The sequence below is a fragment of the Dermacentor silvarum genome, chromosome 1 (assembly GCF_013339745.2).
Source record: "Dermacentor silvarum isolate Dsil-2018 chromosome 1, BIME_Dsil_1.4, whole genome shotgun sequence".
In the NCBI taxonomy this organism is placed as follows: domain Eukaryota; kingdom Metazoa; phylum Arthropoda; class Arachnida; order Ixodida; family Ixodidae; genus Dermacentor; species Dermacentor silvarum.
Window position 1 is genome coordinate 190,663,428 of NC_051154.1, and position 19,426 is coordinate 190,682,853.

The 19,426-nt window shown below is 43.8% G+C and overlaps 1 protein-coding gene across 4 annotated transcripts in view; it reads left to right on the top strand.

Moving 5' to 3' along the window:
- LOC119436549 (E3 ubiquitin-protein ligase UBR4-like) overlaps nucleotides 1–19,426 on the top strand; it is a 465,665-nt gene that overhangs the window by 144,915 nt on the left and 301,324 nt on the right. For all 4 annotated transcript variants that reach the window (XM_037703422.2, XM_037703424.2, XM_037703425.2 and 1 more), the window contains 2 exons: nucleotides 14,807–14,886; nucleotides 19,137–19,274. In XM_037703422.2, the coding sequence (XP_037559350.1) occupies nucleotides 14,807–14,886; nucleotides 19,137–19,274 (218 nt within the window). The remainder of the gene's footprint in view (nucleotides 1–14,806; nucleotides 14,887–19,136; nucleotides 19,275–19,426) is intronic.

Genomic DNA, 19,426 nt, shown 5'->3' on the forward strand with positions numbered 1-19,426 from the left:
CTAATGGGCCAGATTTTTTGTACCATGACGCGTCTGTTGAATAAGTTGATCTGCACTTTGGCCTGCTGTTGGATTATGTTTTTGTCTTCAGTAAAAATTAAGGAGTACATTTTCTGATAACATAATTTCTGAATGTATTTGTGATAAATGAGATCACAATGGCTACAAAACTTTCTATGAGATGTTCAAAAGCACTCACCATCAGCAGCAAGTTTGGAATGGAAACCATTACATAATAGAGCAGTGCAGAGTAGTACAGTCAACCCTACCTATTGTAAACCTGGGTATGTCAGATTATTGCTGGTGTCAAAGGATCTCCCTAATAAATATACCACATAACAGTACTGTATTTGCAGAAATATACCAAAGAGGGCTTTTGAGAATTTATGTTACATTATGATTATAATGCAAACAAACAATTTTTAATGCAGCTGTAGCCATGGGCTTCAGAAAGAAAATTTTAGCCCACTGCAGTGCATGATATGCTGCAGCAATGCCCACCAATGCTTATGTAGGTATGTTTTGGTATAAGTATCAACCTATTGGTCTGTGCTAAAATGTTTCAGCACAACTGGAACATTTATGGGCAGGTGGGCTGATTGAATCTCCTGGCCCCATCTCCTCTTTTGTGCTCACTTTATCACAGATCTGCATGCATGTACTCCCCCTAAAGTATTGGAAGTTGTCTTTTCTGCAAAGCTGTCAACTAACTGGTAGTTAAGCTCACTGCATCTTCTAGCAATAAATCTCGGGGGAAGAAAAACCATAATTGAAGCATTGTCCCAGATATATGATAAATGCAAAATGTTTCCCAAGCTAGTTGTTATAGAAAAAAATGTTATATTTGTAGAAAAGTGTGTATCCACATTATATGCCTATTATATGCCACATTATATGCCACAGGCACATTTGGTGTAATGAACAACTGGTCCCTCCAAAGTGAACTTTTTTTTTTTCTTAGCATTGTAGCATTGCCATGATTATGTTTTACGTAGCTCTTGTGGCTGGAGTAGCTGGGCTCTTAGGCGCAGAGGTGCTATAATTGAAAACTGCTTTTGTGATGGCATGGAACCAGTTGATGTTTTTATGCAAACTTTGAGTTTGTGGGGTCTCACACATGTGCTCTTGGGACAAAGGAACGACAACACAGTAGTGCAAACAATCAAAAGGGCATTTATTGCACCTTTCATACACTAATGCACACTAGCCGAATTACAACCAATAGAACATTCAGACGGGCACGCGACAAATCAAGGAAGTCCGACTCACCGCGACCTGATAGCGAGCGAATACATTCGCCCCATGCTATGACACCATCGCCTAGTCGTTCACGTGTACAGTCACGCGAACGGTGGCGCGCTCGAACGATCCGTGTTCGTCCATACCAGTGTGCTGCTCTTAGCCTCGCGCGACGGTCGCGCGAAGCGGGCCGGGCACGCGCGAAGCGTTCGTGCGTGTTCGCCGCCGATCCCAATCCAAAGAGGAAGCCCCTTTGACCTTTTTCTCCCAAGTCACCCCGCCGTTCGGTGGCGTTAGCATCGCGACACTCGCGCCATCTCTCGCACTACGCCGCAACCACCACGACCGCCACTGGCACTTAGCCCCGCGGTGAAGCCGGATTACAGGAGACGCGTGAGAGTCGCGCATCCCCACAAGTTACTTTTATGCATTTGGCTATGGAGAAAGAATTTATTGGGAGGCGAAACAGTGCTTGCTTTGATGTCCCAATAAAGTCGAGGTGGAGGGCACAGCGCTTGCGGCGCACCCTCCGTCGTTCAAGTTGGTTGGTGGAGAACGGGAAAGCGCACGCAGCCACACTTGCCACAGAGGCTCGCTGGTTCAAGGTGACACCCTCGCTAGATGCTTCTACGCGTGAACAGAGGCGCTCATTTCTTGCGCCTCTTCCCCAGCTCCAAATGCCTTTAAAGATTTACGAAACAAGTGCATGGTTTACAGAGCAACTATACATGAGATTTTGTTTTGAATGGGAAATGTAGTATTTGGTAAGGGGACCTTAATATTTTGCACTGCTTATGTACATTGTGATGGCAATGGTTTTCAGGGGCAAAGTACAACTTATTTGCCTTGGTTACTAAATTATCTTCGATTACAGCATAAAAAGTCACGTATCCGTTGTTCTAAGGAATGGTACAGTCAAATCTTGTTAATTCGAACACGCGCAATTCGAACTTCTGGTTTATTCGAACTAATGCTGTGGTCCTGTCAAAGTTATGTGTATTCCAATGAGAGAAAACGCCCGGTTAATTCGAACATACCACGCTCCGACAATGGTATCAGCACCGTGCCCAATCAGGCAGCGATGCCTCCGACCAGCATTGCTCTGACCCCGCTATAGCGAGAAAAGCTTAAGAGAATCCCTCAACGTCGCACGTGCAAAGAAAAAAAAATGTCAAATTTTATCCTCCCTCAAATGGCAAGGTCTCCGTTACTGCGTTGCACCGTAATGCCCAGCCACACTGGAGGAAAAACACGCGCCGCCGGAGGGATCGGTCTAGGGCTGATTTTACGCGGCTCAAGCGAGCCAGGAGCAGAGGAAACCAATAAGAGCGGCCCCTTCAGTGACGTATGCGCAGGAAACATGTCATGCGGACCTGCCCGACCGCTCTGTTCATACTCGCATCTGGTTCAGCCGGACCACTTGTTTCACACTATCATCTGCTCATGTCAGCTCTCGCTTGTGCTTGTTTTGGTTGGCTTGGTTTGGTCGCGTTAGCTCTTGTTTTGATTGTCATGGCTTGCGATTGTTTTTTTACAATGACGAGTCTAAACCGAGACGTCCCAGTGGAAAGGGCTTTTGAAGACAGTGCGCCATATTCGATTCTGTACCACAAGACGGACCCTGAATACAAGGATGCGAAGGCGCACCCAGTACCTCATTCTCATTATCTTTCGAACGTGGCGATGCCGCAACAAAAGGGAGCACACCAACATGATTAGGATTAGTGGCAATGACTTCATCATCGACGACCCGCCCCTCCTTGTAACTCCGCACCCCTCACCCTCCTTCGACGGTCTCCGTTCCGGCACCAGCTTAGCCTGCTCCCTGTAGTTTCGTTTTCTGCCGTTATCGGGAAAGCGAGCCTTGGCCGGCATGGGCAGTTTCATGGTCCTCGCTCGCAGTGTGCTTGCACGCCGCAATATTTCACGACTCTCACCGTTCGTGCATCGTGTTATGGTGCACGAATACTTCAATAACAAGTCCTTCTTTTAACTCGAATTTTGGGCCCCTTTGAGTTCGAATTATGGAGATTCGATGGTACTTACTCTAGGGGCTTTATTATGTTTTCTTTTTACAAGTGGTACTTATTGCCATTTCTGTGTGCCTTAGATGATTGAAAGAATTGTTAATGGCCAGTGCCTCGAATCATTAACTCCTGTGATAGTATAGCTTCATGAGAAGCTTAGGGTGTTTTACAACAATCCGTACAACGCTGGTACAAAGGTGAAGTCCATTGAATGTGCTCTGCCTACTTCTGTAGTATCCTATGACCAAGTTTCTACACAAACTGATCCATTTTCTTCGTTCTTGCTTGCAGTCTAATTAGGCATAGCGCAAAAAAGAAGTGACTTTTGTCCGAAGCTTCTTCAGCCTGCAATGCACCACATTGCTGGTCGAAGTCTAGAATATTTCAGCACCAACCTATTATGAGCCTTCTTGGTAACTGCATCAGCACGTCCATTCAGAAGTCCTTGTCCCATGCAGAAACACTACCTTGAGAATATTTAAAGCACGAGCACATCTGACAGTGGACTAGCACAACCGATGTGAAGGAGAAAAAAAAAAACAATATTGCATCTTGATCTTCGACAAATGCATAAACAAAAGAAAAAAGAAAAAAAAAGAATCGCACTATAAGGCTCGTCAAAACAGCTACCTTGCTGACAAACCCATCAGTCATTCACTAGCCTCGACAACTTCTGTTCGTGTGCGTAGCCACTGTTGCAGTTTGGCACAACACATTACCGCTCCATCTACAAATGGCACGGATAAAGCGCACGTCTTTGTGGTAGCATGAAAAGTATGTGCTGATTGTGAGAAACCGGTGCTGCCGGCAAAATGCAGAAGCCAGCTAGAACAAGAGATAAAAAGCCTGCAAACCGCGGAGATAACCATGACAGTTTGCTCGTTGGAGCACATCGCGCACTAATCAGTGTTATGCCTCCCAATGTCACCAATGCACGCACACCGCATGCAAGCGAGTGAATTCGTGGTGTCTGCAGACGTCTTCTGCTCAGGGACACCGCTGGTAGCTCTTTCAGGGGCAGCACGGGATGTTATTCGGGCAGTATTAAGCAATTACTACTGCTAAAATGTCTATCACTTCTGTTTATTGACATTATTGAATGAAATCTGGAAAAATTCACAAAATATGGTACGGCACCGCAATTTTTTGTATGTTGATCCATAGAAGAGCAAGTAAACAATGGGAACATGCCTACGGCATAATCTGTTGGGCTACGTCAAAAACTCCTTTTTCTACTCGCCCAACCGTGACGCTATCGGGCTACTCGCATGTGCTGCTGTGGCCAGACAGATTCCCTTCCTAAAATACTCTGTGGCCTTTGCCACATTCTTGCTTTTTGTGTGGATGAATTTTGATAGCTGTGTCTTGTGTGCACTTGAGGTCTATCCAAATAAGTAGAATCACTTATGGGTGTTTCATGTGATATACAGAAGTGCTAGTGCCTTGCGTTTGAGCATCAGCATGCGATACACTGCTGTTGCATCTTGTACCACAGCATGACACGTTGAGCCCAGTGTGAACGTAGGACAGCGTGATCAATTCAAGTAGTATGTTCATCATTTAAGTTCATGTAAGGGTCACCTCCACAACTCAAAATGGTGTGACGTCTGTAAGTCACACCATTCTATAAGACGCACCGACAAAATAATTCAGAAAAAAAATGTGTCTTATACACCAGAAAATACGGTAGTTAGTTCTATTTTATATTTCTGGATTAACTCTGTGTTTAGACAGACTTCAGACCTGAAATGATGATGCCATAAAGATTCATTAACTGTGGAGCACAGCATCTGATTGAAATTGTTATCCGTTTTCTCAGAAGCCTTTGATTAGGGAGAGCGGCATGCCATATACAGTAGAAGAGCGTTCACATGATATTGTTTTGTACGATTTCCCGGCACTAGCGTTCGCAATTGAGGACACTACAAATTACCCTGTACGGTTACGCTTCTTTTTTACCTAGTAATACGTTCCCGGAAAACAATCTTTTGGCATCGATGTTCAGTGCATCACCAAACTACAATCATTTGATACGTTTTCCGGTTGCTACATGAAATGCATTTCCGGCATGAAATGCATGTAACATGAATGACGTCATTACATAAATAGTATGAATAACATGGTGCTGTTGTCATTTCCTTACCTCATTATACAGGGTGTTTCAGCGAACACATTCAAAATTTATTTAAGGTTGCCTGTGGCAGATAGCCCAATTCTAGTTAATGAGCTGGTCAACTCGAAGAGGCGGACATTACTTACACAAAAAACTGAAATGCATAATCGACTAATCAACAAAAATTCACTAAGTCAGTTTTTAACTAATTACCTCATGGCCCATGTTGCAATTTACTAATTGTAGCCTTGGAGTTCGCAAGGCGGGTCCACTTGGAACGAATTCTCGGGATGACACCAGTTTCAACATAATAATTCCCAAACATAGCAGAGAAATGCATTGGCGTTCCAGTTAGTTTCTTAACAAAACATTGCTTTATGAATTGAGGCACAAAATTAACTGGAACCGCTCCTCCACCAGAATGTTACGTGTCGAAAGACACACACGAAAGAGGCTATTTACACTATATTTACACTTGAACCAGACAGCCAGGCCGACACTTGCTCGTGCCAAGAGCCCAGGCTGACTTCTTCATCTTTCTCACAGCGACTCGTCTCTTGAGCATCTCGATGATAACGTAATAATGTCTCAGGCAGGGCCCGGGACCCCCCTCCCTTCCTCCATCCGCTAAGGTCTGTGGAGAATGTGGCAGTGTCATGGGAAAATCTGAATAACCACAGCAAGTGCAAAAAATCAATCAGTGGTGGACATATTGCAATAGGACCGATACTTTATCAAGTTGGCTGGAGGGCAAGGTTTCTATTTTTTTTTTTTTTTTGCATTTATTGACGCCTATTTGTCACCGGTGCTATCATATGGGGCAGAAACTTTGGAGGTTAACAAAGAAGACCGAGAACAAGTTAAGGACCGCTCAAACAGCAATGGAACGAAAAATGTTAGGCCTAACATTAAGAGACTGGAAAAGAGCGGTGTGGATCAGAGAACAAACGGGGATAGCCGATATTCTAGTTGACATTAAGCAGAAGAAATGGAGCTGGGCAGGCCATGTAATGTGTAGGGTAGATAACCGGCGGACCATTAGAGTCACAGAGTGGGTGCCAAGAGAAGGGAAGTGCAGTCGAGGACGGCAGAAAACAAGGTGGGATGATGAAGTTAGGAAATTTGCAGGCCCAAGTTGGAATCGGTTAGCACAAGACTCACAAGCATTGGAGATAGCAGGGAGAGGCCTTCGTCCTACAGTGCACATAAATATAGGCTGATGATGATGATGGTGATTTGTCACTGTGTGCACTTCCGTGGCACATGATTTCTCACTATAAGTGCTATATACAGTAAAACCCCGGTGATACGAACCCGGCTGGTACGAATTTCGGTGTGATACGAATTCGTAACATTCCCCGGCCGAAATACATTGCTCACAATACGAAAAAAATCGGCTGTTCCGAACGTGTTGCCGCGCCGCTACGGATCATACGAACGCGTGAGCAACAGCGGCGGCGGCCGAGCCGGCGGGGCCACCGGGACAGACAAGCCGGCACAGCGGGATCTGGGCGGGATCCATAGTCGCGAAGCAACCCACTACGTCACGCGGCTGCGCAATCTCATTGGGCCCCATGTCGAGCGGACCGGACCACATCACAGCCTAGCCGATGCTTAGCGAGAAATTAGACGAGGACCAATGCTGCAACGACGACCGCGGCGCAGCCTCGACGGCCCTACACTCGACTTGCTCAGGCGTTCAGTGGCGTGCGAAAACATTCTCAAGATCACGTGCGCGCACTTATACGCCTTTCAGAAGGCGATCGTTGACGATTTGGACAAGAAGAAAACGTCCCGTTGATACGTTTTTCAAGGGACCGCGAAAAAAAAAAAGAGAGAGAAAAAAAGCCGCAGTTTCGCCCGAAATTAAGGTGAAGCAACGGTAACGCAGCAGCAGCTGCGAGCGAATTGACCTTTGCGCCGTCTCTCGCTTCAACGCGAACTAAACGTCGAAGGCACAGCGCATACCAAGCTACTGGCGGTAGGCGCACTTTGTCAACATCGCAGATCATTTTGACAATAAGGTCCGCGCGGGCGCGCACTATGCGCACGTCGCAGATCGCTTTCAGGATACGGCAGTAACGGCACCGGCGCGGGTGCGTCGTATCTGCAACGTGCCGGTCGCTTGTTGCTACTTACACCGCGCACCGACAATGCTCTCAGCAGCGCGCCAAATCACATGGCGGCACCTCCGACCGTCATTGCTCCGACACCGCCAGAGAGCAAAAGCTTAGACGAGACGAGAGGAAAAAAAAAAAGAACCGCGGCGTCACGCCACGGTCGCCGTTTCTGCGTGGCGCTGGAACACGCGTGTACGTGCCGACGTCTCAGCCAACGCTGCGGCTGCAGCGCAGAGGTAAGCAACGGCGGAGGCCCAGTTCGGCCAACGCTCGCTTCAACGGCAGAAACCGAAACTTCAGGGAGCGTAAGGGAGCGGGCTAAGCGGTGCCGGGCCGGCGGGAGCGGCGGACGCGCACGGAGACAGTCGAAGGGCTACGAGGGTGATGAGAGGAAGGGCGAGGGGAGCCACCGAAGCGACAGAGTTGCAGAGGCCAAATCCGCTTCCCAGCCGCCCTCCTTCGCCACCTGCGACGGTCCGCGCGCGCGCCCGTCGCCTCTTCACAACCACAATCTCGTTCTCCCGCCGTGCCTGCGCCGCCCGCTCCCTGAAGTTTCGTTTTCTGCCGTTATCGCGAAGCGAGCGCGGGCAGTTCCGTGGCCCTCGCTCGATATGTGCTTGCGCGCCGCGATATTTCACGAATCGCGCCGTTCGTACGTCGTGCTATGGTGCACTAATATTTCAAAAATAAGTCCTTTTAATTCGAACAAATTTTTGGGCCCCTGCGAGTTCGAATTATCGAGATTCGACTATACATGGAAGTCAGTGGGATTTAGGTCGGGACCGCGAAACGCGACGTAGCAGCCGGGAAAACGCAGCGGCGAGGAAGGTATCAATGGGATTCCACTATTAGAAATCTTTTCTGGTAAAAATAAATTCATTTTTCTTGATATTGTGTATGTTTCGATGATACGAATTTCGGGTGATACGAATATTTCACGCGACCCCGCGAGATTTGTATCACCGAGGTTTTACTGTATTTGCAGTTGCTTCGTGATCTATTTGTGGTATCTAGACGCTTTTGATTAATGTTTTACATCTGTTGTGTGTAGTTTAGAAACAATTATTTTATATAATTATGGTGACACAACTGTGAGGGCACAGCTGCTCAATAGGCCTTTGCGTATGGACAATTTTATGCTGCCCGGACATGGAGGAGGAGGAAGAACTTTATTAAAAACACCAGTCAATGAACGTCACGAGAGAAATCCTTCTCCCCCGTCGCCCCCTAGCCATCGGCCAGAATATCTTAAGACACAGCAGCAGCAAGGGCTTGAGCGATGATGTCCTGCTGGACGTTGGTGTCTGGGCTGCGGAGCAAAGCCTCCCAGGATTCTAGAGTGCGCGAGCTATCATGCTTAGACGGACATGTGCACACTATATGAACCAGATTTGCAGCCTCATCACAGAATTTGCACTTTAAACCGAATACTCCTGGATGCCACTTGCTGTAGAGTACGAGGTTGGGAAAAACCCCCGTCTCTAATTCCCTCCACATAACCTCATCTTTCTTACTGAGTGTTCTGTCTGCCCGGACATGGAAAAAGAGAAAATATGACAACGGGACTAGGAAATAGACATGAACACATAAGCTACACAACACATACGCTATTCCATCTATAATCTATGCCTGCGAGGACAACTACAAAAATAGCTTCCTTCAATTGGGCGGCTGTACATATCAACTTGTGGACATGAGTTTAGTGGATGAAGCGCTTTGACAGATAAGTATGTAGCAGATGAAAGGGATAGCTTAGCCAATGACAACTTGGGAGGAACGAGCTCTTCATTGAAGTGCAGAATTAACTGTGAATTCAGGTTCAATCTGCATTTATCTTACCCTTTTTGTATAATATGAAAATGGAGCAGCAGTTTGAAGAAAAATGTTGCATCCTAGTACAATACATAACGAATGCAATTTTTCAGAAAGTACTAACTCGTACAGCGTCATTTTCCGATAACTGCTTGTGGAGCTTCCTCTTTGCATCAGAGCAGCAAGTTACTGCTCCAGAGCATTGTTTCCTTGCTTCATAAGCATGTTTCTGCTCTGGACTGCAATTTATCTGCTCCAAAAAGGTGAATGACATGACCTTAATGGATTAAATGACTTAACATGCATTTTTTTTAACTGGATATATTCATAATATGCATGTTATGTCATGCATGTCATAACATGATTGGCATGAATTCCATGAGTGAATATCATGGCTTGTCTGTCAAGCCATGACATGATTTCTATGAATGTCATGACATGCATGAGAAGAATGCTATAAATTGATGTCATGCATGCATGGCACAACATTATTACCATGACATGAACTTATGCCGACCCAGAGGACTAAGTTGTCTACTAACTTGCGCCATCTTCGTGATGTCGTGATGGTCATTGCCTCGTCATTCCAGCTTCGTAATCCGACTCGCCTCTGATCCTTCATGCTACCTGCGTTCAAGCCAGATGGCCTGCGTATGATCTCGGCAGCAGGATACCGGGAGGTGATTGCATCTGTTCAAACAGTGATTGAAAAGCAAGTTCCCCACGAGTGTTGATTTCCTAACGCCGGACAGCAATGCGCCACCTCCTCGTTCCTCCCTAAGCTCATACCGGACTTGCCCTTGTCTTCTTACCGGATTGCTTACTCAAGACCTGGTGCACCGAATTTCACTATCGCAGCGTCGTCGCGGCTTGGCCAAGGCAAGCAGTGCACCACACCACTCGTCTGAATGGCTATAAGTAGACACAGGCTTCAATTTGTGCTACAATTCTACCATCAAGTGATACCATATGCTGCCGTCCATCATCATTTAGTTTCTGCATGTCTTACCCACTTCTCACCTCCATGCTGCACGTTCACATAAATTCAATCGTTTGTAGAAATCATGCAATTGTCGGTATCGTGGTCTTGCTGCTGTCTTCACACACATGCACTCTCGCATTAATTCTAGTTCACTGCGCTCTCGTCACATAAACAAATACTAAATTTACACTAACACATTGGTCAACCTGGTAACACTTTGCCGAACCCCAAACAATGCTGCATAGCCAGCTGCCTGCAAAATGCTTCGCATAACGTCGATTCCCACATTGAGTGGGATCTGCACAATTTTCTTTTTGTTTAGTGTCTCTTTAAGCACCAAACATACTGTCAATCATTAAATCTGGTTTTGCAGTTACATCTTTTCATATCAGCCAAGTTATCTATGATATTCTGTAATGCAGTTAACTGCTTCAAATAAACCCTCCTTGCATGAAATATTGCTTAACTGCTAATTTTAGTGTTTATCGTTAAACAGGATCTGTCTATATTCAGTTTTCATTTTTCAAAAAACCATTACGTGGTTGTTTTGGGGAAATGTCATAAATCAGTAATTATTGATCAAAATAAAATCTCCAATACATGCGTAGACCATTTAAAATTAACGTACTCATCTAATTTGAAGCTTCCATACCCTCTTTGTACATATCAATTTATAGTCTTGAAAAAAAAAATGTTTGATGGAACTAAAAAGGATATTGCCGCATATATCAATTTATAGTCTTGGAAAAACATTTCGATGGAACTGATAAGGACATTGCCAAAAAATATAGTGCAAAGTCAAGTTAGAACCTCATGCAATATTTTTTAAATGCCCACTGGTTCATCTCCTCATTCGTTCTATGTAAATTTTTCATCACAACCATACAATGATGTACAAGTAGGGTCAAAAGCTTACAGGATGCGAGGTCTGAAAAAAAAAAGGGGGGGGGGGAAGGAATTGCGTGAGTCTTGTCACGCAACCTGGATTTCAAATGTGCTTTGTGTACTCGTGTACCTAGCATAGTATTGTGCTGTTCTGATTATTACTTGGTTACAATGGCTGCTGGTCTGACATTTGACTTTTTTGTGGAACCCACATCTTCTAAACTTTTGACTCTGCCTGTACCATGACCCCACAGTACTAAAGCTCTTCTAGGGGAGAGTCCAAGTTTCTCCAAACTTTCATGGCTCCTGACGGAAATGAGCTGAGTGAAATCATGGGCTTACATTCCTTGTGTGCTCTGGCTGGCAAAAAAAAAAAAAATTGCTCAGCAGTTCTGCCTTCTTTAAGTACATCAGAGAAAAAGTAAAATGCAGGATTGCATCTTAAAAAAAAATGTTTTCTGCTAACTTGATGAAAAACAATAAATGCAAGGTCAAAAGGTCATTTGGTTGCCTGGAAATTTCTTTGAACTATTTTTTCTTAATGTATATATATAATGTTATATTTTTTCTTAATGTAAAATTTAGCTTTAATAGCAAGGTCACAAAGATAAAGTTAACTTTATTGGTATGTATTGTCTACCATAAAAAGTTTCAAGGCTATAGTGCCCATGGTTGAACCAAGTGCTGGGCCATATAGTAGTGCTGCGGTCACCGATGTGCAGCTGTTTTGAGGTTATAAAGAGCAAGGAGAAGTATTGTGTTGGCTTTCCATCTCTCCAGCGTAGGTGATGTAACTGCAGCTGTTCATATCTTCACTTGAAGGTAATGATGTCTTGACGATTGTGTGCTGCACAACTCCCCATCATACATTTGGTATTGTGGCTAAATGAGGGTGCTTCATGGAGCACCTGCTGCAAAGTAGCTGATGAATTAGCTCCACAGAATATTGGGATGTAATTTATGGTGTTCCTTTTGCCTTTTCTTTAAATGGTCAGAATATTCTTGCTGTTCTCTTTGAGGCTTCTTCTGTGATACAGTTTACTCTAAAATGCCTCATTTTGTGAAAGTTACTAATTGAAACACCATTTTGAAAGTTAATTCAATATTGGATCCTTTTCTTGTATCCTCTCTGAATACAGAATCACAAATAGGTCAGGAAAATATGTAGAGAAAGTTACTAAAACATTTCTTGTTTTGAAAAAAACTTGCGAAATTCAACCTGATGTTTAATTTAATTATATCCTGACTAGTCAGGTCAGTGTATGTTCTGTTTTATTGTGATAGCAGTTATACAGACACTTGAAGTGCGTTCACACTGTGAGCGTCGTCGTCGTGCTATCGTAGTATCTGCAGCACATGTGTGGCCTGCACGTCGAGAGTTGGGAGGGTCTCCGAAGCATCAAATGATGCAAAGTGCATTGCGCTGCAAAAACTATGAAACAAAGTGGACGCACCATCATGCTCCACTCAATCAGCCCTGCAGCAGAGCCAGGGCAGCGTTATGCATTCTATTGCTGGCATGAGAGTGCACTAGTGTGCACACACACTAGTGTTCCTGCTGAGCATCTGTGCACATACCAAATTGTGTTTCATACAGTGGTCCGAGTAGAACGCGCACTAAACTTTTAGCTTAAACGATCTAATTCTTTAATTCAGTGCTTAGAAACCCTGGTGGTTTTCTATTGGTCTTAAGTCTTGCAACGCCTGCAACATTGCTAGTGATGCTCCACATCACGGCAGAATTGTGGGAAGCGTGGTAGCTGCCAGTGTGCTGTTTCTGCTGTGCAGCATTAGTTGCCTAGCACACCACCTTGCGCCAACACGTTGCCCCTGCGTATTGTTAGAACATTGTTCAAGAAGTTTGAGTGCAACGATAAACTACCTCTTGCTTTCAATGGGCACAACTGCTATTTTTTTTCTTTTTTATTTGTCGTAAAAGTTGCATCTCTTTTATTGTTGTTGGTATTGTGTTGCAGCAAATCTCAGCTCTGCACATGTGCTAGTCTCTGAACATTAGATGTGCTGGACTCACATTGAGAATGGAGCTATAAACTTGTGCTAACTGACCTTAACAACTCGCTACCATCAGCAGCTGGCAGAGTCTAGCTAATTGAGTCATTTGAAAATAATTTAATTGCATGTGGGGGTAGACAGAGGTTCTACCTGCAACTTAACTTTAAAAAAAAAAAAAAAAGATATGTGTGAACAGGGCACACACTGAGACAGCATGGCACAAATCATAAAAGCTTCCAGTGCCGGCCAAAATTTTATTATCCAGTGTATGATAAACATCTAAGAATCAATTTTGCTGACAAAAGAAAGGGAAAACCTGCAAGTCGAGCCTTCAAAAATGGCTATAATTTGTCCAGGCTGTCATATGAAATGTATGTGACATGTTAAATTTTGTCTGCATATAATGCAATTGAAAATGTAATAAATTGTTACACTAGTGAGAAAGACGTCATCTTCATACAGAAAATAATATAAAAGTAGCAGAACTATTAATAGGTATTTATATTTTGCCACAGAAATAGCAATATGTAAAAAAAACTTGCAAAATGCTTGAGAGTAACACAAATTATGTGGTATATGGATCGGGGTCTATCAGAGCCAGAATAATTGCAAATGGACTGTGTTTTCACATTTGTTCACCATAGCTCAAGTGCTGAACAGCTATGTGTTGAACTGAAATGTTTTTCAGATAATGCCTTTAGCGATGCCTTGGGCTAGAAACATGTCTCACTGTAGAAAACATTGATACCTTTGATATGAGATGCAGTGGTTGCCCAGTGAGTTTGTGCCTTCTCCTCGTGTTTACATATAAAAGTAAGATTATTGAAGCATCTTGACAACATAATTTGTTGTACTTCTCTATTAGTCTAGCTTCTCGTTCCATATCCATGTGGCTGTGGTCTATCAGTCATGTTGTGACATGATGGCAACACCCTGTACCAGTAACAGTATTCACTTTTTGTTTCCAGTTTGAATTGTACTGGAGATCTAACAAATTCTAGTTCAGCTTCTAAAGTCCTTTTTATCTACCATCTAACAGAACAAAGTACTAAAGTATAAAATACAACAGTGTGGAATTTGTTCTTTTGGACAGCCGCTTTTTGGTCTACTGCTGCTGGTGTGACCACACTCATGTGGCAGCTCCTGCCATTAAAGCAGTACTTCACGTGAATAGTTCATTTTCAGCATGGTTATTTTTGATACCTTCAGGATCCAGACAGGGCATCGCAGAATATTTAGATTGCAGTGCACTGGGAACAATATGAAAATATATAATGCTTAAATACTCAATATGCAAATCAGTGACCATACAGAATGGTGACTTCAGTGACCATACAGAATGGTGACTTTAAGTCATGCAGAAAGGTCAGCAGTTAGGATTGGTGCGTTTCTTGACTGTTTTGAAAGCTCCCTTTCGCGGTTGCTCCCTGTTACAGTTGCCAGAAGGGTCACGACTTCTTTAATGTTTTTCTGTTGGAAACCATGCTTTCTTCGTAATAACCTAGTACAGCTGCTTCTGTTCAATGCCGTGCCAGTTGGTGTGGTGAAAGGTACAATTTTCTTTAATGGTTTAATGAATTTTGCCTAATGTGAAATGTGAATGGTGTATGCACAGGTTCACACATCAAGCCAAAGTTTTACCACCTCATGATTCTGGAATCTGGCACACAGGATGTCCCAAAACTGGATGGTTTTGTAAGTCAAGCATTCTGTACATTGAACTCTTTCTGTTGCTCTGTATTACCAGTTTTCTTTAATGTCTGTACCTATCTTGGAATATCTCGTCCACACTATGGGTGAGCTAGCGCCCTGCTGAGAACTAGGTCCGACTGAGTGCATCATTGACTAAGGAACAATTTTCGTTGGGCAGAGGAAGGAGGCTTACTTTTGCCGAAGTCTTCATGCGGCCAATGATTGAAGGCAGTGCATTGCTTTAAAGGCATATTGAGCAGGAGATGTTTATGTTGCAGCCATCTAAATTTGCAATTTATAGGGACCAATTCATTAGTCCTGCATATTAAGTAGTTTTGGTAGTGTTGCAAAAATGTGGGCAAAAAGAAAATGTGGGCAAAAAGGAAGCTACGATGTTACATACCTTTTACGTGCAGCTGATAAAAGCTTTCTAGTTGAGTGTTCCTAATCGTAAAAATTAGCAATGTGATGCGTGAATAGTTAATGAAATTACTGACCATAGTTCCTAAACAGTCAGTTGAAGACATACGTAACAAGGGTGGCACTTCACAAACCATTTCTGATGACTGATTTGGTGAGTGACAGAGAGGATTAGGAGCAACCACACATTAGCATGAAAAGCATTGAAGGACTTGGGTATAAATCAGGGTGTCTACCAACTGGGAAAACAGAAGCAAGAAGCCGTGCCACTTTGCATATTAGCTCATCTGAATGAGCTGTTCTTAGCTTGTATTTTAGTGAAGAGTGTTTTTCCTGTGTAGGAATCAAAATTGGTTGTGCTGCTGTAGCAGCTTATTGGCTTGATATTTAAGTCCATTGGAATTTTGCAGTTTAAGTTGGAAAGTCTCTCCCAAGTGGAACAAACTGTGGAAACAATTTGACTTCAGCTGTGTCATGGAAAAAAATTAAGGAAGCTGAGTACTTCAAGTATTGTTAAATTACTGCTTTGAACTTTTGTAGACCTTTTTTATGCAGTCATTCATGTTCTTTAGAATTGCGCATGTAGCCATCCAGCATCCCACTTTACTAGTGTGTCATCAGTTCAGCAGTGGTAGAACAGCTGCGCCAATTGCGCCAAATTGCTCTGTGCCATCCTGCGCCAAAGAAAGCAAAAGAATGAAGGCCTCGTTCCCATTGATTCTGCCACACTGGTAAAACTCAAACCAAAGACTAAAGCGTGCTATCATCATCATTATCCTGGAAGTCAATGGAGTGGCCATAGCCGATGTCGTTTTTGCTCCATTCACTGTTTTCACCAGTTTTCTCTCCCTTGTTGCTTTTCACTTCAGCATAGGTTTCTACGTACTGCCACTGTGCGGTTATTTGTGCTGTTTGTGCTGCAGTTGGTTACCCCTCATACTAGCGTGCCACGAAGCTTGCTCTAGGAGGCTGTTGGATCAAAAAGAAGCCTTGTATAATATCCAGTTGCACATTGTTTGGCATAGTTCTTGATGCAGTGACACTTTATAAATGTCTTGTAATATGCGTACTCCATCACTGACAAATAATTAGCATATTAGGGGAACTTTTCTCCAACCTTGCACGATCAGAAGAGCAGATTCCAGAGTTGTAATATAAAATGCTTTCATGTGATCCAGGGCACAGTTATGCAAGAGAGATTTTGCATGTTAGCTCAACTGTAACTTCGGTTAGGAGTGCACGTCCATGGGCGTCGTCTTCCTTATATGCCCTTATTCCGCAATCATATGTTTTTCTTGCTCGCTTGAAATGTCATGGACACACAAATGCCTGTTGCAAGTTGAAATGGTAGAAGCTGCTTTATACCGATATGCGCACAGGGAAGTCGTTCAGTTACATATTATAGAAACTAATACGGTAAGTTTTATTTCAAATGCCTCATTGATTTACATACAGCTGGCTCCATTATAGTTATTGGCTATTTCAGTTGAAATTGAGACCATCTGGTGTATAGATTGTTCTCCACTGCAACCAAAATGGTTTATGCTGTGCCACATCAGCATTCTGCCTGCACCAGGATGTTTGCCAAAGGTCAAATGGCTGTTCCACCACTGGTTCAGTTATTACACACGGAATTAGTGTCCAAGTGCCATTTTATAGCTTTGATAGTACTAAAATAAAGAGTACTGTTTGGCTTCCTATGCTAAGTATCACTGAGTGAATTATGTTCTTAATGTGTAAAGTGTGTTGTTACTGCCATGAAGGGTGCAGTAAAGGCCAAATGCACTGGTATGTTGGTGCTACCACTCTGACAACTAGCGCCACCTGCGGTGTTTATTGCCGTAATCAGGTTGGGCCCTTCCAAGGCACACGGACTCAACGGCAGCACAGGGGGAACAACGCCTGTTGCTTTAACATCATTGTATGCTGCAAAAGGACCATCTTAACCGTGTGTGTTGCCTGCGCACGATAGTGATATCCATGATGAAAAAAAAAAAAAAATGGCCAATGCTCCAGGCCACATGTATATTCGATGTAACTGAAAAATGCACGGCATAAGTGAATAGCGGAGACACACTTAGTAGTAAGCACCGTTTTTACTAATATTATTATTCCAAACACATGCTTTCTACACATTTACTTTTTAGTTACCATTCCAAAAAACTATGCACAGTGCAAGCTGCAGACAAAACACAGAATGTTACACATGCAAACCTGCTACATTGACACCAGTCTGTGTTTAGCTGCCATGTGTCATGCGTAAGGTCGCTGTGTGTTGAATAGCTGCAGGCAATACAGCTGGCAAAGGAGTGTACGATAAGCTACCAATGAATCATTTTTCGGATAGTAACCAGCAATACTTCTTTCCTGGAGAACTTTTCACGTGCCAGTTCGTGGCATTGTCATTTTTAAGCAAACATGGTGGTAGATCATAGTTTGTGGGGGTCTTCCCCAACCCGTAGCGCGTGTAATTGCAGCTACGCAGGGTTCGGGCGAATAAGGCAACAAGCGAGTCAACTCAACGACGTTTATTGCTGTGGGCAATAAAACACACTTGCAGAGGGAAGTCCGCTCTGTATAATAAGTAATAAAATAGGCTTGCCTCGTTGCGTGTGGTAGTCACGCAAACGAGGTCACTCACGGCTTTCAGCAGGTAAATCCGTACGGGCAGGTAAATCAAGCAAGGCCAGAGAGCCGGGGGTCTCTCGGTCGCGCTCTTTTATGCCTTTTTACCTTTCCGCGAGGGGAGTGTCCTCCTCGCCCGCCGGATACTTCCCCTCTTCCGAGAGGCGAGCGAGAACTGGGAGAGGGCAAAGTGCATTTCTCCCGTGTCCGCCCGGCTCCCGCAGCGCGCTGTGCGCGTACGAGATTTCCACCCGGCTGCCGCCGCGTGCGCTCCGTGCGCCAACGACGGGCGAGCGCCCGCGGGAGAAGGTGGCAGCGTGTGCTCCCCACAAGTTGAGAGCCAATTCTTAGATCACAGCCTATTAAAACATGTCTTGGAACATGAACATAGTCGAATTAACAAAAGGACGTGGTACTTTGATGTGCTTCAGAATTCGCACTGCAGAGCAAAATTAAAATGTCACTTGAAGGAAATGCATAAAACACCTAAAATGTGAGCCATTTCACCATCACGAAGAAATGCTGTCCATTTTAGCGGCACATGAAAACGATTAATAAAGAGGTGTTGACTTTCACTAACTTCCATGAGGTTAATATCGTAGTTTGCTTAGTAAACGGGAAACAAAACTGGTCCCACTGGTTTGCTTATGAACTGCTTGTTTGTATAATTTTTCTAGTTGAGTTTGAGTTTATGTTCATAAACTTGTACAGGCTGTGAAGACAGATTTGGGGATAAAGCTGCTCGCGATGGCTTGACAATATGTAAATGCCTCCCGAGTGGTACTAGAAAGACTGACGTCGGCAGCTTTGACCAAGTGCTGCCACCTGTCGTGCGACTTTATGGAAAAATTAGCCACATTCAATATTTTCCCTACTGCACTACTTGAGCTTTTGTGGTACTATGCAGGTGAGAGTACATAGCTATGATTTCTTTTTCTTTTTGAGGAATTTAGCTTGCACAACATGTTGGCCCCAACTGATTTTCACTGCTACTTTGGACAGGTGGTGCTGGGTGTTTGTGTCAAAGGCAAAGCGCATGAAGCCTATAATGAAGTCACCATGCTTTACATTCTAATGCCACAGCTGAAAACCAGCTGAATTTTCATATTCCAGATTTTTGCTTAAAAACTCTAGATGCAGTAGTTCAGGGAAAACATCTAACCAATAGTCAGTCTTATTTTTTTCTCTTGTTCACTTTACATATGCAGGCCTGCAGCTTTCTTCTAGCATCACCAGATGCACTCAATTACTCTGACCTCTATGGAGCTGTGCTTTCACTTTTGTGGATCGGAGCTCAGTGTGATGCAGTGGAACGGCCTTCTGATAGTCCTAAGCTCTCATATCTGGTAAGGGTAACTTTCAATTCTAAAAAAGGAATTTTTTTTAAGAAAAAAAATTTATGTTTGGGACTTTGCAACGTGTCGTGGTGGTTTTAAAGGGACTGACAACCAATCTTTAATTTGTTTCGTAGATTCAGTGCTTTCAATGTGCATATTGC